Here is a 21690-nt window from a genome sequence, read left to right on the forward strand (position 1 = left end):
CCAAAGACACGGTAACCAACTGAAGTGAGTTTTGGGTCTGACGTTTTCAATTTGGGCTTTTTATGTTATGATGGTTGCAACTAAAGGCCCAAATTGATTTAGGTTTAATTTTAGTTTTATCACTACTATTCAACTATAAAGTCTTCGCCTTTCGACCAAATTTAGGGTTTCTTCTGTCTCTTCTTCACTCAGGTTTGTGCCTCAAACGACTGCTGCACTTCTAGCTTCATTCTTGTTTCTCGAGCTTCTCTTCTACAGATTTTAATTCGTGTTTTTTTTTTTCTCTTTTTTTTTTCAATTCTTTTTTGTTTTGTTTTCAGGATCAGATCCTAGCTAAATTGAGACGAGCTCAAAATGAGGTACATGATGACGCATCTCTTACATTCACAATTCTCGGGTTTTAAATCGTTTTCTCTCTCGTATGCGATATGGTTTTAGCTCTTGTTTTCCAATCAAATTGATCTAATGCTAAGACGTCTCTGTATTTATCAATCGTTACGATTAATTGATAGGGTTAATATGTGAATTGCTCAGTGATTACACCAAGTTAATTTGCCTTAATGGTAATTTAATCTGGATAGCTGAATCTGTTATCTTCATAGATTGTTTACTTGGTTTAGTAAGATAAGATGATTCTGTGTAGGACTGTTTATATAAGGGGGGTTTGTTCATTGATGAATTAGTTACTGGTCGTGTATTTCTGTTTGTTTACTACTGTTTTGTGGGAAAATGCAGTAAGCTTCAGAGTGAGGCCGTAAGAGAAGCCATCACTATTATCACAGGGAAGTCCGGTGAAAAGAAACGTAACTTTGTGGAGACTGTTGAGCTCCAGATTGGTCTTAAGAACTATGACCCACAAAAGGACAAGCGTTTCAGTGGATCTGTTAAGTTACCACACATTCCCCGTCCTAAAATGAAGATCTGCATGCTTGGAGATGCCCAGCATGTCGAGGAGGTGACTTATCTAATTCTTTCGTCTTGATAATATGATATACAAAAATTATCTTTTTGGAAAGGAGTCGTTTTTATGCTCTGTTTCTTGTTATAATGGTATTTCTGATCATTTCACTTGGCGGCTCTAATAGTTTGGTAATCTTTGGTCTTTTGTTTTTTTATGCTGTGTTCCTTGCAAAATGAAATCTTTTTTGTATGCTTTCGCAGGCTGAGAAATTGGGGCTGGAGAATATGGATGTTGAGTCTCTTAAAAAGCTTAACAAGAACAAGAAGCTCGTCAAGAAGCTTGCGAAGAAATACCATGCTTTCTTGGCCTCTGAGTCTGTCATTAAGCAGATTCCTCGTCTTCTTGGTCCTGGTCTCAACAAAGCAGGCAAGTTCTGGTTACAGCTAGTATTCCATTTTCTTCCTTGCACAGTTTTTATCCCTTTTCTTCTGTCAGTGTGTTCTATGCATTTCTCTTTTCTGGTTTTCTTGTTTGAATGATCTCATTATCTGTCAACTGATTTTACATATAATGCTAATTGATGATTCTTAAGTAACACTCCTGTGGTATATATATATATATTATTATACAGGAAAGTTCCCAACTCTGGTGAGCCACCAGGAATCCTTGGAGTCAAAGGTGAATGAAACCAAGGCAACAGTGAAGTTTCAGCTGAAGAAGGTTCTGTGTATGGGAGTCGCAGTTGGTAACCTTTCAATGGAAGAGAAGCAGATCTTTCAGAATGTTCAGATGAGTGTCAACTTCCTCGTCTCCCTCTTGAAGAAAAACTGGCAAAATGTCAGGTGTTTGTACCTCAAGAGCACAATGGGACCACCACAAAGAATCTTCTAAGCTCTCTCACCTGCTTGAATGGTGACACTTCTTAGTTCTTTACCCTTATGTTTCTTTTTCCAGACATGTGTGAAACAGTGTAAGGGTTGTGTTACTCTCCTTTAGCATCTTTGGTTTGGATGATTAAAAGAACTGCAGTGATTTTGGCTTATGGATTTTGTAGCTTATATTATCTTGAGTTAGATGTCTTTATTTTGAAAGAAAGAAAACAACACGTAAATGATGTAACGAAAACAAATTATCTCAACTATATGTGTCACATAGTCCCTTACAAGGGTGAAGGGCCTATAATATATATGTTCAAAACTTCAGACCCTTTTTAATTTGGATTTAGACGGTTTTGAATGATAGAAAAGATCAAACCAACATATTATGCTCTAATTAAAAACAATTTTTTCTAGTTTAGTCTCAACTAATATCGACCACGATCATTGATTCATGTCTAAGCAAACTCGATTAAAAATAAAAATAAGTTTTTTTATTGTTCGATTTTTTATGAGATTTTTGATTATATTCGTATATATTTTTATATTTATGACAAAAATTTATAAAAAAAACTTAACCAAAGATAAAAGGGACCATTTTCTTTTATTATTATTTTTTTTTTTTGGCCAAAGCAAGAAGACAACAAAATAGAGAAGTGCGTTCCAAAAGTTGGCGTTTTCGTCTACCACCTCAAATCGCAGCTTTACGTGTAAATTAGAAATCTAGGGCTCTTCCGATAAGGCCTAAAATCGAATCGAGATACCCTCGAATCTAATCTTCGATTTTTCTTTTTTTTTGACAAAAAGATGTCTCAGAACGGGAAGCTGATCCCAAATCTGGACCAGAACAGTACGAGGCTCCTCAATCTCACAGTTCTCCAGCGAATCGATCCATACATCGAGGAAATCCTCATCACAGCCGCTCATGTCACTTTCTATGAATTCAACATTGATCTCAGTCAATGGGTAAGTTTTCAAATCAATCCTCGTTTCACCATAATTTGATTCTGTTTTTGCTCTGCTACCTACCGATCTGTCTTCTTTTTCTTCTCAATCAGAGTCGTAAGGATGTTGAAGGATCTTTGTTTGTTGTCAAAAGGTCAGTACTTTCGATCTTTTAGTTATTGTTGTGTGATGTAATCTGTGTTAACTTCTTTAAATCTGATGATGGATCCTTTTTTGGTTTCTATTAGGAGCACACAACCTCGATTTCAGTTTATTGTGATGAATCGTCGGAATACAGGTCAGTATCAATCTTCCCAGTTCTCATCAGATTTCCAGTGATTTGGTTATATTAAGTTACTCATGATGTAATAACAAAAAGTAGTGGATCTGTAGCAATGACCTTTGGATCGTTAGGAGAGAGAATTCAGGTTTTAGCTCATCTTAAACTTAGGGACAAGGGTGGAGCAGTTTTATCTCCTCAGTCCTCAGTAAATCATGTTAATATAGATTTAGAAATTCATTGCGAGTTCTTACTTTAGGATTTTAGATTAATGTGTTGTTGAATTCCTCTGCGCAGATAATCTGGTGGAGAATCTCCTGGGAGATTTTGAGTATGAAGTCCAAGGTCCTTATTTACTTTACCGTAATGCATCTCAAGAAGTTAATGGCATTTGGTTTTACAATAAACGTGAATGCGAGGAGGTAGCAACTCTTTTCAGCAGGTAAATTTTAAGTTACTGCATATCAGGTAGTGACTGTTTTTGTGATTGGGACAATCATGAGAGTAAAACTAGATCCTTATACACTCGTAGGTTTCAATTGTTGGTTTATGAATGATATCAATATCGTCTTTTATCGGCCTATTATCAGACATATTCTTGTTGGACAAACATAGTGCTTTCGTGAAGACCTTCCTTGTAGATTTTTTTTTTTTTTTTTTTTTTTCTTTTTTTTTAACTGTTTTGATGACGTGAGTACTTGTTGTATCTCTGCCTAATGGTACCTTGGCATGACAGAATACTGAGTGCATATTCCAAGGTTAACCAGAAGCCGAAGACCCCATCTTCAAAAAGGTATGAGTTTTATGTTTATAATTAGACATTACACCATTAGTTTTTTCTTGAATTTTTCTTCTTTGAGGAGTAAACTTGATAAACGTGAGTTAATTTTTTCTACTTTCTTCAGTGAGTTTGAGGAATTGGAAGCTGTGCCTACGATGGCAGTTATGGATGGCCCTCTTGAACCGTCTTCAACTGCTAGGGATGCCCCTGATGATCCTGCTTTCGTCAACTTCTTTAGCGTAAGTCTCTAAAGCTTCTGTTACACACTCACACTATCGTCGACATCATGACAGCATCATATACGACTAATGGCAAGAGTGCTTTCTGTTTGCTATATATTCTTGAACTATATTCAGCGTAGTATATGGTCCAACTTAGATTCTAATCTGTTGATTTTCTTACTTCCACTCAGAATGTAAAACTGAATTTATCAAGAATGTTGTTGCCTTGACTACAGTCAGGAATGGCTCTTGGGAACGCTGCGAGTGGGTCAGCAAGTGGAGCACCTTACCAATCATCACCGATTCCTCACCAACCCACCATTTCTCCTCCTGTAGCGCCAGCAGCACCTTCTCAGATAAAATCACCACCGCCTCTACCATCCTCCTCTCCTTTGATGCCTCTGTTTGACAACAACCCTGATCTTAACAGCAGCAACTCCAGCGTTACCGATTTAGTGACGCCAGCCTCTTTCTTTGGGCCCCCGCGAATGATGGCACAACCGCACCTCATTCCTGGTTCATCTATGCCCACTGCTCCTCCTCTCAACCCTAATAATGCAACTCACCAGCAGCGGTCATATGGTACTCCGGTGCTCCAGCCTTTCCCACCACCAACTCCACCACTATCACTCGCTCCTGCACCCACTGGCCCGGTTATCACCAGAGACACAGTGAAAGAAGCTCTTTTATCCCTGTTTCAGGTTTGTCTTTTTTACCAAATCAGTTTACTTGATCTGCTGCCAAAACCTAACGAGTTGCTTTTCGACAGAATAATGAATTCATCGATATGGTGACCCGAGCTTTACAAAATGCACATCAGTCATGAAACTGCGCTGCATCAGCATCTACGCGTGGGACAGTGGCGGTTTGATTTAGAATGTGTAGTTAAAATGTAGTTTTGTTCCCTCTGATACTTCTGAACAAGTGTTGTTGGAACCTCCAAAACGGAACTTCACAAGATACTGCACTGCTCCCTTGTTTTTTTAACTCATGGACCTACTTTTTCATTTTTTTTTACTTTGAAGTGTCAAACCTTTCCTCTTAATCTTTTAGTGTAGATACACATATAATCAAAACTTTAGAAGGTTTACACATCTTCCTGCGTATTATGCATATGGAGTTTGATGGAGCTAAAAATTTTATATCATAAAACAGAGAGAAAGGAAAGAGATTAAAACCTTTCATTAGGAATGTAAACACATGTTTACTATATGCTTCTGAGAGTCGAGAAACATAAAAACATGAAAAGAGTTATCCAATCATCTCCAAGCGTCGGTCAAGAAACACTTTTTTTTTATAACATTTTCTACTTTACTCTTAAAATCAATATCATTAAGAAAAACACACGGGTAATATTGAAAGAAAAATCGGAGAGATAGCAAAGAAAGCGTCGCTTTGATTAATAGTAATAATAATATTACACATAACCACCAAGAGAAAGGACATATAGTACAAGATGGGAAGAGTAAATGATTGATTAAATGCTTAGAAGTAGTTATCGGTCCTGCCCTTGAATCCAATTTGTCCGAAAGTGAGGCAGAGGAAGAGGCCTAAGTGCCAGGTAACCAACCACAACCAGAACTGTGAAGTGAGAGCAGGAGGAGTTGGGAAGTGAGCGAGCTCAATTCCGATGCTGTCGAAGAAGAGACCAGTCAGGCTCTTCCCGTTTATCGCCGGGATACTCGACGGAGCTAGCCATCCGATCAGCCCAAATCCCACCACGTTCAAATCTCTCCTCAACCAGTTCCTCTCAAAGCTATTTTCATTTTTTGACACAAACAATCTAGTTTTAAAAAAAAAAACTTCAAAAGGATCTTATTGGTACGTAAAGAAAACAGAACATAGAATGAGTAACATACCAAGTGACTCTTCCTCCGGATGCACCGGCAAGTCTCAGAGGGTTCTTGGCGCTCAATGTTGGTTTCAGAAAGGCTAATGGAGTAAAGATCATGAGAAACTACAATTAATATCATATAAAATATGTATACGTTTGATTCATATTATCCAAAAAGACAGAGAGATTACATGAAGAGAAGGGTTTGGTGGTGATGGATGATCCTCCGAGGCCTATGACCGTCGATGGGGTTGCAAATGTTGCTGCCATTTTTCGACTTTGTTTCTGCGCTTGATCTTTCTCCCAAACCGATGTAAGTAAACACACAAGAAATAGATTTGAGTTTTGTGGACAGAGGCAGAGATTTCTAGGATGTGTTATCAATCAATAGCTTTGTGACACGTCACTATTTTCTTAGATATTGTGGGTCTACCTTCTCTTTCTTGGATAAGATTTATTTTTAGTTTCTTTTTTTCCAATCCGTACCAAAATTAGAGAACTGTACCAAATACCAATTGTTCGGTTCGGTATGGTCCGCGAATTGGAATCGTGGTTAGGACTCAGGAGGCAACAATAACATTAGTGTAATTTGATCAGCCGAGTCGGGTCGGCGGGTAAAAATGGACTACAGCTTAGCGGCGGTGAAGATGCTTTGCTCCCAGCTCCGGGACGCTAAACCGACGTCTTCTCAGAACGCCACCGCCCTAGGCGGTGTACTTTTTCAACGTGCTTGGTTTCAGGTTCCGATCTCTCTTTTCATTCTCTCGATTTCATTAATTCCTGTACCGATGACATTTCCATTGTTGCGTTGCAGGGCGTTTTGGTCTCCGTATCCGGCGGTGGAGATGACCGTATGATCCTTGATGATGGAACCGGACTCGTCGAGCTCGGCCTATCGAGCGAATTCGCCCTCCGTCAATGGAAATCAGGAATGTACGTGATGGTTGTTGGTGTATACCATATCCGTACTGGGGAGATACCTCTACTTAAGGTTACAGTTCTTTTTTACTCTTTCATCCTCATATGCACATTTGATCATTCCATTGTGGTTCTAGTTTAGCTATAGTTTGCAGAGAAGTCAATTTGGTGGTTTATACTAATTGGCAAAGACGAGAGTTAAGTGAGCATTTTAGATGTTATGATCACAAGATTAGGTTGAGTGGCTGACACAAGCTTAGGGGACTTAAACCACCAGGAAACTTGAGTTTGAATGTGTTAGTAACAAATTTGTGGTGAGATATCTATCTAGATTGAAGCTAGACGTGGCTTGAAGATTCATATAATCAGTAGTAACTAGGATTCATCTTCTCTTGTGATGTTAGAGTGAGAGTATCTCCAGAATCAACAACCGTCACTTGTCCTGCATTTATATGGTATGCTTTGATTGTTACTAACTCATTTACATTGCTCTTTCTACCTGGAACCAGGTTCATAAGATGGTTGAGCTGTCTGGAAGCCCAGATCGTGAAGCCATGTGGTATTTAGAAGTTATGGACGCATACAGACTGTTCTATGAGCCCTTGATCCAAGAGTTCTCTTGATTACACTTAAACTTTTCATTCTCTAGAAACATCAAGTACATGATTATCTCTTCTCATTCTTTTAGTTTTATCCATTTTTGCTGTAGTTAATCTTTAAATCATGGATATGTAACTTTGACAGAATCAAAAGCATGGTTGTATTATTTTGTAACACTGTTGCTGTTTTTCGTTATATCCAAATTCTGTTGCAATTCTCATATTCTTGACCATGTACTGAATCACCGATGCACTTTACAAAATGCCATTCCATGACTAGTAACAACTACAAAATTGTTCTACAAGTTGAGCAGACAAGTTAGAAATACCAAACAACCTTAAACAATTGTTTCCACCATTTCGACTTAGAGCTCCTCTCAATCGTACCTTCTCTTCCTCGTGCATCCTCAGCAGCCTAAGAATCTCTCGCACCCGAGGGAAAAATGCACCAGGACGTACACAATAAGGTTGAAGCACTGTAAGAAGTGTCTCTGCGTCAACCTCAAACCTATTAAACCTTTTTCTCCGTAAGACAGGTTCTCCTGAGCAAAATTTACTATATACATAATGGTCAAGCCCTTCCGCGAGATTCCTCCACAAGTCCAAGAAGTCTTTCGGGTTCATGTTTAGCTGAAGAACACATAGATGCCTTCTTAAATTGTCCAATGCTTCTGCAACACCCTGAGACACTGTTAAATTGCTGGAACCAGTAATGACGTTATCTTCCCATAAAACCGTATTGATATTGAAGTCGTCACTGCAAAGACTGTCGAATTGGTGGAGAAAAACTGTTATAATTTCCATAAGCCAATTGGTTTCCAACTCAACAAGGCCTTTCAGTTCTTCCCCAAAAAAGCAGCCTTGGCAGGAAACTTCAGGTTTTCTATCAACTTTGGCACTGCTTTCCGCAGCCCACATCTCCACAAAAACCAAATCATCACTCCATTCTCGTAGTTTTGATTCAAGATACCGAGCGGCATTAATCGGGCCACAGGCTTGTATCAGTGTATCCTCAAACAAGCTAAAGTAGGAGAGATCAATCTTCTTGAACTCCAGTAACATAAATTTGAATATACACCAGAGAAATTTGGTGGCAGTAGCTCTTATAAATTGGATCCTTGGCAGAATGGCTGGTAGAGATAGACCATGGTCTATCAACCTCCAAGTCCTATTAAGAAAAGAGTCTGCTACAATTGGCGCTTTATAATCCTCTCTAGTGGATAGAACATACTTTGCAGACCGTGAGGTAGATTCATTACCAAGTCTAGTTCTTTCACTATCAACTAACCAAGCTCTCTCATTCTTGATATCCTCTTTAGTTTTTCTATAAGCATCCTTTAGTTCAATCTTCCCCCAGGTCTTGAGCCACTCGGGTTTCTTACAAAATAGTCCCATTACTGATATATCTTGAGAAAACGCTGTCGAAGAGCCTTCATAAGAAAGACAAGTATCTGAATTCACAAATGACTGCATTCGTTTATCAAATGTAACCATCTGATCGACAAGGTGGAACCACGATGATATAGCTTCAGATTTCATGTGCTTCTCCTTGAACGTATCTATAAGCTTAGGAAAAACCTTTTTCTCTAAGAAGCCAGATAGCATCTGGACCATCGCTGAAACCCAAGCTTCTTTAGCACTACAGCTTACTAACTTTGCTCTGTCAATCAAAGGCTGTAAGAAATCATCCACCCCATCAGCAAAGTCTCTTGTAACTTTGTAGACAAGTTCAAAGATAAACTCAGGTTGTTCAGCCCATTGCATGAAATGATACTCCATCCGAGATGCAACCGGTTTCACCAGTTCATCAGTAGCCCAAAGTCCAACATTACTATTGTCTTTGGGCGTATGAAGCTTCTTCCTTTTTTCCTTCTTGGTATTAAGTTTCTGTAAACCACAGAGGAGTAGAAAGCTTTGGGAATAAGACTCCTTTTGATCTCCTTGCATCAAGAGGAGAGGATTCGGGATCGTAGCAACCTCTCCATGCTCGACTTTAAATGTTGCCAGTTTCGGTGGCCAGCCAAGAGATGAGAGAAAAGCTCGATGCTCTGCGATAACCTGAGGGCGTATAACTGACAAACTTTTATCTGCTCTACTATCAACAGAATCTACAAGGTGGCGCCACTGCGAGTGATGCCTTGTAACATCACCAAGCATTAGTTCAATCTCATTCATGGTCTTAATAGCATGACTGAACCTCTTATGCTTGACTGCAAGATCCTGCATTTAAAAAGATAAAAAAAGTTTAAATCTTTCATATTTAGCAAACCACAACTCCATATAGTACTCAACTTGTGTGGATCAAAAAAAGCTTTACTTGAAGCGTACTTCCTTTGTGGCTTCTTATAGGATGAAACACTGAATCTTCAAGATCCCCAACCAGACTTTCCAACTTTAAGGCAGTCACTGAAAAAAAAAATCGAATATTTCCTATATTATGTTAGCTCTTAATGATGATGCTCACGAGTCAGTAAATCAAGCCAAACTCACCGAAATATTTACGCTGATTCTGTATTCGACATAGCTCCTCTACGAGTTGCTGTAACTCCCAATTCGTTTGCTTTCCAACAGAATCCGTAGCTACAAATTAGGAGACAATCAGAAAACTTAACTATCTCTTAATCACCAAAATAAAACAAAGAGGGTTTGGTTTGGTATAGTAACTTACGGAGACAGAGGAGGCTCTCGAGGTTAAATCTCAAATCTTCGAGTGAAACTTTAGCGGAAAGCGAGGTTGAGATCCAGGAAACGGCGTGTTTGGTGAGATCCGTACGGAGGTGGAGGAGTCGGTCGTTTAGATCAGAACAGTCGTGGTTTAAATTTGACGTTAGACTTGAAGAGCGGAGGAGCAGATCTCGAAGGTCCTCGAAGTTACCGTCAAGAAAGCCTAGTGCGAGACTGGGAAGGTCTGTCGGGTTTGGCAAGACGAACGACAGTGGAAGTGGATGTTGTTGTTCCATCGGAAGAAGCTTTTGCCGGGAAACGGTTGTGTTCTTTTTTTTTTTTTTTTTTTTTACTTCTGTGCTCTCTCTCTCTCGACTCCGATGAGCGTGTTTTGTTATTTATTTATTTATTTTAGAATTAAAATTATAAAAACAAAATTAAAATTGTAAAAAAAAAAAAAAAACAAAGACATCGTAAGCTTAAGGCGCCGTCGAATCCATCTTTTTAAGGGTTTAGAGACTTTTAGGGTTTACTGAGAAGCGGAGGCTGAGAACGAGAGAGAGAGAGAGAGAGAGAGAGAGAGAGAGAGAGAGAGAGAGAGAGATGGGGAAGAGCGAAAAGACGTCGCTTGGGCGATCGCTGGTGAAGCACCACAATCATATGATTCAGGAATCGAAAGATAAAGGCAAGTACTACAAGAATCTTCAGAAGAAGGTTCTAGAATCCGTCACGGAGGTCAGCGACATCGACGCCATCCTTGAGCAGGCCGAGGAGGCGGAGCGTCTTTACACCATTAATCATAGCTCCTCCACTCCTTTGTCAATCAATCTGTAGGCTTCTCTTTTTTTTTTTTTTTTTTTTTTTTTTTACTTCTGTGTCTTTTGATTGGTTTGGTATGTGCGTATCTGTTTGCATAAGCTCGATAGATTCAATTTGGTTTTGGTAACCAGTAATCAATTACTTCTCATCTTGATGAACAATTTCATTGGTATATGTGCTCGCTCACTGGCCTGTTTGTTTAATGTTTTTTTGGAACAGAGACACAAATTCCAGCTCAAGTGTTATAGCAGCTGAAGAATGGAGAGAGCAACAGAAGATAGAGGAGGCTTTACACGCCGGTAGTCTTCAAGTGCCTCGAAGGCAAGTGGTTCTATTCTCTTTAGATTTACTCTTTTTTTCTTTTTTTCTTCTCAGCTCTGAGACAAAGTATAATTTTTTTTTCTATTCTTTAAAATCTTCAGACCTCCGTGGACACCCGAAATGTCAGTGGAGGAGCTTGATGCTAATGAGAAACAAGCTTTTCTAAATTGGCGCCGGATGCTTGTCAGGTTAGCTTTTGTTTTGTTTTACCCCATCTTAGTGATCCTATTATTGATTTTGGGTTTTCAGTATGTGTACTCTAAACAAATCGGTATTTGGCTCACCACCATCTTAGTGATCCTATTAATGATTTGATTTTGTCATGTGCACGTTTCTATATGGCTTATTGCTGTTTGCTTATGCATTTTTCATATTCTCCTGTGTTTTGGTTTAGTCTTGAGGAAAATGAAAAGCTTGTGTTGACTCCATTCGAAAAGAACCTAGACATCTGGAGACAGCTTTGGCGAGTGCTTGAACGTAGTGATTTGGTAAGTCTTTGTCAAGGGTGTATTTTCCCTCTCGATAAGTTCAATTTATGGGCGACACAGTTTTGATATATATACTTATCCCTTTTCAGATTGTTATGGTAGTTGATGCTAGAGATCCTCTCTTTTACCGCTGCCCTGATCTTGAGGTAGTGCATTTCCTCCCAGCTTGAAACTCCACTTGGCACCATTTTCCTGATTCATGTTCACTTAAAGATTTTTTTGTGAATCAGGCATATGCTCAAGAAATTGATGAGCATAAAAAAATTATGCTTCTAGTTAACAAGGCGGACCTTTTACCTACTGATGTCAGGTTAGCCAATCTTCTTGTGCCTTACTACTTTGTCTCCAACCTTTTGTCTTCTAATCGAATTGTTTATCTTTTGAAATATCTGCAGGCAGAAATGGGCAGACTATTTCCGCCTTAACAATATCCTGTTTGTTTTCTGGTCAGCCATAGCTGCTACAGCTACCCTAGAAGGTAAAGTCTTGAAAGAGCAATGGAGACAACCCGAGAACTTACAAGAGACAGATAATCCAGACATTATGATATATGGCAGGGACGAGCTCTTGAGTCGATTACAATTTGAGGCTCAAGAGATTGTCAAAGTAAGGAACTCTAGAGCAGCATTATCGCAGTCATGGACTATTGAATGTCAACGTGATCAAGCCGTGGTTGGATTTGTTGGGTACCCAAATGTAGGAAAGAGTTCTACAATCAACGCATTGGTTGGTCAGAAGCGAACAGGTGTCACCTCTACCCCGGGGAAAACAAAGCATTTCCAGACTTTGATAATCTCTGATGAGCTTATGCTATGCGATTGCCCTGGTTTAGTCTTCCCTTCGTTCTCAAGCTCGAGGTATGAAATGATTGCTCGTGGTGTACTTCCGATTGACCGGATGACGGAGCACCGTGAAGCTATTCAGGTGGTGGCAGACAAGGTCCCTCGCCGTGTCATTGAGAGCGTCTACAACATATCTCTACCCAAACCAAAAACCTATGAGCGTCAGTCCCGCCCGCCTCATGCTGCAGAGCTTTTAAGAAGTTACTGTGCTTCTCGTAGCTATGTTGCCTCTAGTGGATTACCTGATGAAACGAAAGCTGCTAGGCTGATTCTGAAAGATTACATTGGAGGTAAGCTGCCACATTATACAATGCCACCTGGGATGACCCAAGGTGATGAACCAGATATAGACGACACTCAAGAGCTCGGCGATATTCTCGAAGGTTCAGAGTCGGAAGACTCTGCAGTAGGAGATGAGACAGAGAGCGAGCAAGTTCCTGGTATTGATGATGTGCTAGATGATCTGAGCTCGTTTGATCTTGCAAATGGGCTTAAGTCTTCGAAGAAAGAGATGGCGAAGAAGCAAACCGCGTCACACAAACAGCACAAAAAGCCACAAAGGAAAAAAGATCGGACTTGGAGGGTTCAAAACACAGAAGATGGAGATGGGATGCCTGTTGTTAAAGTATTCCAGAAACCGGCTAACACAGGTCCTCTCATGATGCGGTGATCAACATATCGTAGTCATCAAGAGCAAAGATAGTGGTTGGTAACCAAAGCTACTTAAAAATGTTTTTTGTCTTTTTTTATAATGTAATTGAACCTGTTGCGGTTGTCGAGTCTCTTAATGTATTTGTTTCCATGTTATATTTAAGTCTTATTTTGAGGAAAAAAGAAGAGAAAAGTGACAACTCAAATCTGGTGGAAATTGGAATTGTATTTGCCACTTGGAGATGCCCATCGTGTTGTATTGAGAATATTATTATAGCCATAAATAGAGTTTTCATGGAACTTAAAATTGTTTCTTATTTAAGTTCGGACTCTTTTTAAAACATTCATTAGTGAAAACGAAAGTTAAAAAGACTCAATAACCAATTACATTTTTGGTAATAATGTCATTATTACCAAAAAGAATAAATCAAAACAAATATTCCTATTATACCTGAAGTAAAATAATAGAGTGGAGGGGTTCGTACGTTTGGTGTAGAGTTTGGTTCGTGTCTCATCTCTCTTCGCTCGTTCTTTTCGCGTCCTTGACCTCCCTTGTTGAGGATTGTTGTTGTTGCTACGGCTGCTGCTGATTAGGCTTTTGTTGTACTACTATACAGAAAGAAAGAGGAGAGAGAAACTTTTGGGATAACCAACAAAAAAAAAAAAAAAAATTCGTTTTCCTAATTTTTGTGAATGTCTGCTTCGCTTCTTCGTTTTTAATTTCTTTCTTCTCTTTGGGAAGAAAAATAAAAAATAAAAAATAACTGTTTCTGTTGTAAAACAAAGCAAAAGCTCGCTCCTAAAGGATCTGACCGACCCGTGAAAGGAAACCTAGGGTTTCGATTTTTTTTTTACCGGAATTTTTCTCGGAAAGCGGGAAGTTCACATCAGAGATGTTGATCAGGAGATTTGCTTTTCTCTGAATCTTTAGGCTGGATCGGTCTTAGTTAGGTTTTTTTTGTAGAAGCTGTAAGGTTTGATAATAATGGATGATGATTCGTCTATGGTGGCTGACAACGATCAAGATCGAGAGTTTCAAAGCCTTGATGGAAGCCAATCTCCTTCCCCTATGGAGAGAGAGACGAACGACCAATCACCACCTCCCCAAGGCGGATCGGTGCCAGCGCTTCCTCCGTCTTCGGATCCTAATCCGACTAGTTCTCAACAGCAAACTGATCCGGTTGTGGGACAAGAGCAGCACCAGGCGCAAGTGGTTGGTCCTAGGTGTGCACCTACGTATTCGGTGGTTGATGCTTTGATGGATAAAAAAGAGGATGGCCCTGGTCCTAGGTGTGGTCACACGTTGACCGCTGTCCCTGCTGTTGGTGATGAAGGCACGCCTGGTTATATTGGTCCTCGTCTTGTTTTGTTTGGTGGTGCGACGGCTCTTGAGGGTAATTCTGGTGGTGGTGGCACCGGCACTCCTACTTCTGCTGGAAGTGCTGGCATTCGTACGTTTTCCTTCTTCTTCTTTGCCCTCACTTTGTTTATTTCTTTTCTTGAGTTGTCTCCGCTCTACATTTTGTCTTAGTTCTTTCTCTATTCACATCTCAAGGTTGCAGGTTTAGTTCCTTACTCTCAAGGTTCTCTCCTGAATGATCGAAAAAGTTTACTAGTTTCTCAAGTTTTAACCTTTCTGATAGAGGCTTGTAACCTTCTCAAGATTTAGCGATTACTGAAATCTACACTGGTTATTTGCTTTCAATCCTTGTGAGTTCGTCTCACTTTAGAAACTTTGGTTCTAAAAAGCTTCATCTCTGTTAATTTAGCTGGCAGTGTCAGTTAAAAGCGTTTTCTTAAATTTTATTGCTTTGAGTCCTTTTTCATGTGGAATCAGTTGGGTCAATAGTAGCTGTGGAAAATTAGATCACTAATTCTGTTAACTTGCTGATATATTCTTTGTTCTAGCTCTTGTTTTTTTCTGAAGGCTCCTAGACTTACTGGTTGTATTAAGTAATTAGAGTGTTCTTTGCTGTGCAGGGCTAGCGGGTGCAACTGCCGATGTTCATTGTTATGATGTACTTTCTAATAAGTGGACTAGGTGAGCATACAATGTGTATTTTTATCCTAATTATGAAAACTGCATGATATCCTGGGCTTTTAAACATTTCTGGATACCAGTTACTTAAATGAAGTGTGGCTGCAGGCTTACACCCTTCGGAGAACCACCAACCCCGAGGGCCGCACATGTTGCAACTGCAGTCGGGACCATGGTAGTTATTCAGGTAGGAGTTAAAATGATGCTATAATATTAAATTATATGTATGATGTAAGCTTATCAATCTAAGATGAGCATTTTCAGTCAGCTATGAAAGTGCCTGTAAATTTTATCTGTGGTGCAGGGTGGAATTGGCCCTGCTGGTTTATCGGCTGAAGACCTTCATGTTCTTGATCTCACTCAACAACGGCCTCGATGGCACAGGTTTGAAAATAAACCTGCCACTAGTGGCTATCTCGGTTTAAAATTCATTTTACTAGTTTTTGTCTTAATATAGATTATGTTCTCTATCCAGGGTTGTTGTTCAGGGTCCTGGACCAGGACCGCGTTATGGACATGTCATGGCACTTGTGGGACAAAGGTATCTCATGGCAATTGGTGGAAATGATGGTAAGCAGTTTTCCACGTTAGCTTATTCTCAGTGTTTTTTGAAAGAGCATCATATTCTTCTTAAATCTCCCCGCTTCTTGTCTCCATTTTAAACTACCAGGAAAACGCCCACTTGCTGATGTATGGGCCTTGGATACTGCTGCCAAGCCTTATGAATGGCGTAAGCTGGAACCAGAAGGGGAAGGTCCACCTCCCTGCATGTAAGTTTGGTTAGACTCCTATATGATAATATGATTGTGTGCTTTGCACTGGACTAATATTGTTCTTTTTCTTTTCTATTTGTACGTTGTAACTAGGTATGCAACTGCAAGCGCGCGTTCCGATGGTCTTCTTCTCCTCTGTGGCGGAAGGGATGCAAACAGTGTGGTAAGTGAAGAGATTTGTTACTGTTTTGCCCAATTATTTCTTTGAAAATAGACAGTGAGCCACTTATAGAGGCATGCCATAGATTATCCACTTTTGCTTTATTGTGAGATAGAAAAGGGACCGTGAGATTTAGTCATTTTTTATGGAGGTTGAGTTTTGTCACGGAGCAAATTGATGATTTATTAATGGTGCAATGAACAATAATTTTTCTCAGCTAAAATTTTTTTTAATCGTGCAATGAACAATCTTCATTCTATGTTCCAAAGCAGACGGAGATGTACCTCTTCTCTGCTAAGTAAATTAGTCAAGAGTTTGTGTTTCAGTTATCTGTTTATACATGATCTTGAAAAGTTGTCAAGTCTGCGTAAAGTGAAATTTGAAACTCAATGGACTGCCCTAATCTTGAATGCTTATTTGGGGGGATTAATATTTTTTTCCACATTTAAATTGATAGCCTCTGGCCAGTGCATATGGACTTGCGAAGCACAGAGATGGACGTTGGGAATGGGCCATAGCCCCTGGTGTCTCACCGTCTTCTAGATATCAGCATGCTGCAGTATGGGATGCTTCTTTCTCTTTGGTTCTCTTCTCTGTCCTCACCAGATTAATTCAATCGTTTGATGGATTATTTAGGTCTTTGTAAATGCAAGACTTCATGTGTCCGGTGGGGCACTTGGAGGTGGACGCATGGTTGAAGACTCATCCAGTGTTGCAGGTTAGGAAACAATCTGATGTCTATGCTGTTGAATTTTCATTGAGGAAATACTCTCTTAAGTCTTCTGTTGGCCATTGTTGAAACGTGTCTCATATATAGACGAGAGCTGTAAATAATGCTTTTGTACTCAACGTGCTGAGTTCATCCACGGTTCTCTCTTTGATTATATCATCTATTGTCTTTGTACAGTATTGGATACTGCAGCAGGTGTTTGGTGTGATACGAAATCAGTTGTTACTACTCCAAGAACTGGCAGGTACAGTGCTGATGCAGCTGGTGGGGATGCGTCTGTTGAGCTGACTAGGCGTTGTAGGCATGCTGCTGCTGCAGTTGGTGATTTGATATTTATCTACGGTGGTTTACGTGGAGGTAAAGAGAAAATCTTGGCAGAATTTTGTTAATGTACCTATGATGTATGATAGACCACCGTTGTTTAGATTTCACAGTTTCTTGTGCATGGTTCCCAATGATGACGAACCAATATATATGGTTGGAATGTTCCGTAAATGTGGCAGACGTGATACTGTAAAATTACACTTTCTTAACTAGGTATTATTTTTCGTTAGAATCTGACAGACTATCACAGAAATATCAGTTATAGCAAATTTCTACATTCTTAAAGAAATAGTTCTCTCTCTCTCTTTTAATCTGTTTTAGCAATTATGGGTTCACAACTTAATTATATACATTGTTGATACTTTAGGGGTGTTACTCGATGACTTATTGGTTGCTGAAGATCTTGCTGCTGCGGAAACAACCTATGCTGCTTCTCATGCTGCTGCAGCTGCGGCAACAAATTCGCCACCAGGTCGATTACCTGGAAGGTATGGTTTTTCAGATGAAAGGAACAGGGAGTTATCTGAGTCAGCCGCCGATGGCGCTGTTGTGCTGGGAAGTCCTGTTGCACCCCCTGTAAATGGTGATATGCATACGGATATAAGCTCTGAAAATGCGTTACTTCCAGGAACTCGGTAAGCTAACTTCCTTTTATAATGATTTATCTTGTGCTTTATTGTTAACACAATGATGAATTTAGCGACAACTTTGTAGGAGAACAAATAAAGGTGTGGAGTATCTTGTTGAAGCATCGGCAGCGGAAGCTGAGGCGATCAGTGCAACGTTGGCTGCTGCCAAGGCACGACAAGTCAATGGTGAAGTTGAACTCTCAGATAGGGATTGTGGTGCAGAGGCTACACCTAGTGGGAAACCTTCATTTTCACTAATCAAGCCAGATTCTATGGGATCAATGAGTGTTAGTCCTGCAGGGATTCGTCTTCATCATAGAGCCGTGAGTGTCACACTTATTGTATTGAATAAAATATCAAGTCCTGCAATGTACTTCGAACACCATGTTCTTCATTTACTAGTATTTATCCCAGATTCTCACCACTAATGCTGTTTGGTTGATAATGATTCTGGCACTTTGTTATTAGGTGGTGGTTGCTGCAGAAACTGGTGGGGCCTTGGGTGGAATGGTGAGGCAGTTATCCATTGATCAATTTGAAAATGAGGGACGGCGTGTCAGTTATGGGACACCGGAAAGTGCAACAGCAGCAAGGAAACTATTAGATCGACAAATGTCAATCAATAGTGTTCCAAAGAAGGTAAAGATTTTGCTTGACCGCATAAAGGGCTTTAAATTGTTGTGATCCTACATGTGGAAAAATATATACAGTAATACTTTCTGTGGCATTGGATAATCGTTTGGTTGCTGTGATATAAATCAAAAGTACTATAAAATGGTTTTTAAAGGTATATACTATTTCCTGGTTTGCATTACTGGTAACTCATTGGTGAAGATTCCTTTGCATCATCTGTTTTGTTCAATTGTGTTCGCTCAGTGATTTGGCCAGGTGTCTATTATTGGAGTTCTAACGAAAGTATGACCTAACTATGCCTTAATAGGTTATAGCTCATCTTCTGAAGCCTCGTGGGTGGAAGCCTCCTGTTCGACGCCAGTTCTTCCTAGATTGCAATGAAATAGCTGATCTCTGTGATAGTGCAGAACGTATCTTCGCAAGTGAACCAACTGTTTTACAGCTTAAAGCACCTATCAAAATATTCGGTGATCTGCATGGACAGTTTGGGGATCTTATGCGCCTTTTTGATGAATATGGTTCACCATCTACCGCTGGAGACATATCGTAAGTGCACCGTTACAAATTCTGACATCATTAGGCTACTCTATTTTTGCTGGGACATTGCTGATTCTGTTATATTATTGTCAGATACATTGATTACCTCTTCCTAGGGGACTATGTTGATCGGGGTCAACACAGTTTAGAAACAATCTCCCTTCTGCTTGCTTTAAAGGTAGTTATAAACGTGTTATGTTAGTTTTGACTTAATGGAGGTGTTCTAGTTGCTTGATTATTGAGGGTTTGAGGTTCTATATTCGGTACTGCAGGTTGAGTACCAGCATAACGTACACTTAATACGGGGAAACCATGAAGCTGCGGATATTAATGCACTTTTTGGCTTCCGAATAGAGTGTATTGAGCGAATGGTAATGTATTCTGCTTTTAAGTCTCTTGTTTCTATGTATAGCCGTCTCATGTCTTGGTTGCTTTTCAGGGTGAACGTGATGGAATCTGGGTGTGGCACAGAATAAATCGTTTATTCAATTGGCTACCTCTGGCTGCCTCGATCGAAAAGAAAATTATCTGTATGCATGGGGGTATTGGTCGTTCTATAAATCATGTGGAGCAGATAGAAAATATTCAACGTCCAATTACAATGGAAGCTGGCTCCATTGTGCTCATGGATTTATTATGGTCAGTCCATATCTCCTATATGTTGTTCTGGTTATCTTTTTGGTCCAAGTCTAACTAGTATGTTAATTTGGAATTCTTTAGGTCGGATCCGACTGAAAATGACAGTGTCGAAGGTTTAAGGCCGAATGCTAGAGGCCCTGGATTGGTGACTTTTGGGGTGAGTAGTATTTTTAATTTGTAACGTTGTCTGAATATTCATTATTACTTATTTCCTTTATAAAATCGACTATTATTATTAGACTGTTCTCGGATATAAATCTGGGCATATATGATATATACTTTTTCCTTGAAACCGAGGAATATAATCTAGTTTGCTCACAATAACTTACATATATAGAAGTGTTGCTTGCTTTTGTATTTCATATTTACCTGTTCTGTTATTCATTCACCAAGACTTTGCAATTGCAGCCTGACCGTGTCATGGAGTTCTGCAACAACAATGATCTTCAGTTGATTGTACGTGCACATGAATGCGTGATGGATGGATTTGAGCGTTTTGCTCAGGGGCATTTGATAACACTCTTTTCCGCTACAAACTATTGTGGTATGTGCATGGACTCACTAGCTAGTGCCGTAACCTGATTAGATGGTTGATGGAAATATTTTGTTTAACGAATATTCCTATATAACCTCAGGTACTGCGAATAATGCTGGGGCAATCTTGGTATTAGGGAGAGATCTTGTAGTGGTTCCTAAGCTCATTCATCCTTTACCTCCAGCACTTTCATCGCCTGAAACTTCACCAGAAAGACATATAGAAGACACATGGATGCAGGTTCCCATCGTTTCACTTCACTACTGGATCTAAGTCCATAGTTTGACCTGAATAAATGGCACTTAGCATAGCATTTTTTTATATTTGCAGGAGCTGAACGCAAATAGGCCAGCTACGCCAACCAGAGGACGACCACAAAATGCAAATGACCGAGGAGGTTCTCTGGCTTGGATGTGAGGCAGACAAAGAGGCACTCGTGCATATACATCCCACTCCCGAAACACTTGTAACATCTGCCTCCTGGTGTTCCTCATGTGTACAGAAAAAAAGATGAGCGATAGACGAGAAACGATGAGGTTTGGAGATATCAGGGGGTGTGTAAATTGAGATGTTGAAAGGTTAGAGAAGTCAGTTTTGGTGGTGGTTAGTAGTGAATTGTAGATTTAATTTGTTCGGGCTTTAGTGTCCTCTCTTTCATTTCCATTCAGTCTGCTGCTTTTTCTATAATATCTTTCTTCAAATCATCTTCTCGTTTTCGTTTGTGGTATAGTTTCTTGGCGAGTGGATATGAGTTCTTAGAATGGTAATGGTTTATTAGTTGGAGGATGGTCTATCGTCTCTTTTAATTCTGTATCATAGAGACATTGGGGGCTTTTGTGTATTTAAATTATTTTATCAGATCATACGTTGTAACATTTGTGTTGATATCATGATACGAAATTTTTTCCTGGCTTCTTTTGGGTTGTCTAAGCTATTTAGACAAAAAGAAAGAAAGAAAAAAAAAAAAAAAAAACTGTGTTTGTTTAATTCGACTCTGATATTCTGAGTCGGTTCATAGATCATCGGGTCATGATCGCTCTCAATCACCCGATTTGGCCGAGATTCATGAATACAATGCGCCTCTGTGGTCATAAGATGAAAAACATGTTACGACGACAAAAAAATAAAAAAAAAATGAAAAACATGTTGATGTTGCGGAATCTGGTGTGATTTGGCATCGATGATTTAGATAGTTTTGATATCGAGTAACAACATCCGTATAGTTGATGTCTAGACTGCTCAATTTTATATTGCGTGGTTTATATATAATAATTGAAAGTTGAAATGATAATTTGTCCTAGGTTTGGATTGTTGTTCGTCATTTGTTTTAACTCTTACATATAAAGGTTTCCTTAGTTTACTAATAAGTAATTTTTAAATAAATGTGCGTACGGCTAGGCAGGCCTTAGCGTAATGGTTCCCGTAAGTATAATAAAAGTACTTTCTTTGTTTTGATTTGTGTGTTAAATTAGATTGAAACAGTAATTGACCAAGCTACATTCAGTAAGAGTAGCTAGATTTATTGTTTTAACAACATACTTCTGTTGAGGTTT

At 39.5% G+C, this 21690-nt stretch overlaps 7 protein-coding genes across 8 annotated transcripts in view; 5 read left to right on the forward strand and 2 right to left on the reverse strand.

The window, feature by feature from the left end:
• Positions 1 to 95: 95 nt before the first annotated feature.
• LOC104739423 (large ribosomal subunit protein uL1z) lies at positions 96 to 2001 on the forward strand. Its single transcript, XM_010459769.3, has 5 exons — positions 96 to 192; positions 321 to 359; positions 736 to 955; positions 1162 to 1327; positions 1533 to 2001. Exons 2-5 carry the CDS (start codon positions 355 to 357, stop codon positions 1790 to 1792), a joined length of 651 nt encoding a protein of 216 aa, XP_010458071.1. The 5' UTR covers positions 96 to 192; positions 321 to 354; the 3' UTR covers positions 1793 to 2001.
• Positions 2002 to 2113: 112 nt separating this feature from the next.
• LOC104739424 (mRNA-decapping enzyme-like protein) lies at positions 2114 to 5097 on the forward strand. The gene is made up of 8 exons (XM_087484244.1): positions 2114 to 2742; positions 2835 to 2875; positions 2970 to 3019; positions 3299 to 3443; positions 3738 to 3794; positions 3907 to 4021; positions 4240 to 4704; positions 4773 to 5097. Exons 1-8 carry the CDS (start codon positions 2584 to 2586, stop codon positions 4827 to 4829), a joined length of 1089 nt encoding a protein of 362 aa, XP_087340370.1. The 5' UTR covers positions 2114 to 2583; the 3' UTR covers positions 4830 to 5097.
• Positions 5098 to 5379: 282 nt separating this feature from the next.
• The window catches only part of LOC104739425 (photosystem I subunit O), a 62028-nt gene continuing 45717 nt past the window's right edge, over positions 5380 to 21690 (reverse strand). The window contains exons 2-4 of the mRNA XM_010459772.3: positions 6029 to 6204; positions 5863 to 5935; positions 5380 to 5759 (exon numbers count right to left, since the gene is read on the reverse strand). Of these exons, the coding sequence (XP_010458074.2) occupies positions 5489 to 5759; positions 5863 to 5935; positions 6029 to 6107 (423 nt within the window). The 5' untranslated portion in view covers positions 6108 to 6204 and the 3' untranslated portion in view covers positions 5380 to 5488. The remainder of the gene's footprint in view (positions 5760 to 5862; positions 5936 to 6028; positions 6205 to 21690) is intronic.
• On the forward strand, positions 6201 to 7575 carry LOC104739427 (uncharacterized). Its single transcript, XM_010459774.3, has 3 exons — positions 6201 to 6577; positions 6652 to 6828; positions 7265 to 7575. Exons 1-3 carry the CDS (start codon positions 6458 to 6460, stop codon positions 7376 to 7378), a joined length of 411 nt encoding a protein of 136 aa, XP_010458076.1. The 5' UTR covers positions 6201 to 6457; the 3' UTR covers positions 7379 to 7575.
• On the reverse strand, positions 7541 to 10391 carry LOC104739426 (RINT1-like protein MAG2L). 2 transcript variants are annotated; one of them, XM_010459773.3, is made up of 4 exons: positions 10023 to 10391; positions 9845 to 9934; positions 9672 to 9760; positions 7541 to 9574 (listed from the first exon to the last, which is right to left on the reverse strand). In XM_010459773.3, the coding sequence occupies exons 1-4, from the start codon at positions 10312 to 10314 to the stop codon at positions 7631 to 7633; spliced, it is 2415 nt and encodes an 804-aa protein (XP_010458075.2). In that variant the 5' UTR covers positions 10315 to 10391; the 3' UTR covers positions 7541 to 7630. The 2 variants fall into 2 exon arrangements, with proteins under 2 accessions (XP_010458075.2, XP_087340364.1); XM_087484238.1 differs by lacking the exon at positions 10023 to 10391 and having other exon boundaries at positions 9683 to 9760; positions 9845 to 9971.
• On the forward strand, positions 9963 to 13446 carry LOC104739428 (GTPase LSG1-2). The gene is made up of 7 exons (XM_010459775.3): positions 9963 to 10848; positions 11057 to 11158; positions 11260 to 11346; positions 11553 to 11646; positions 11736 to 11792; positions 11877 to 11956; positions 12042 to 13446. Exons 1-7 carry the CDS (start codon positions 10622 to 10624, stop codon positions 13156 to 13158), a joined length of 1764 nt encoding a protein of 587 aa, XP_010458077.2. The 5' UTR covers positions 9963 to 10621; the 3' UTR covers positions 13159 to 13446.
• Positions 13569 to 21051, forward strand: LOC104739429 (serine/threonine-protein phosphatase BSL2). Its single transcript, XM_087484237.1, has 21 exons — positions 13569 to 14590; positions 15120 to 15180; positions 15286 to 15364; positions 15482 to 15561; positions 15653 to 15747; positions 15848 to 15947; positions 16044 to 16113; positions 16568 to 16669; positions 16747 to 16828; positions 17018 to 17197; positions 17532 to 17799; positions 17879 to 18116; positions 18262 to 18432; positions 18734 to 18972; positions 19057 to 19141; positions 19236 to 19334; positions 19403 to 19602; positions 19684 to 19759; positions 20011 to 20146; positions 20238 to 20377; positions 20468 to 21051. The coding sequence occupies exons 1-21, from the start codon at positions 14125 to 14127 to the stop codon at positions 20552 to 20554; spliced, it is 3054 nt and encodes a 1017-aa protein (XP_087340363.1). The 5' UTR covers positions 13569 to 14124; the 3' UTR covers positions 20555 to 21051.

The sequence above is a fragment of the Camelina sativa genome, chromosome 14 (assembly GCF_030686135.1).
Source record: "Camelina sativa cultivar CO46 ecotype springtype chromosome 14, ASM3068613v1".
NCBI lineage: Eukaryota > Viridiplantae > Streptophyta > Magnoliopsida > Brassicales > Brassicaceae > Camelina > Camelina sativa.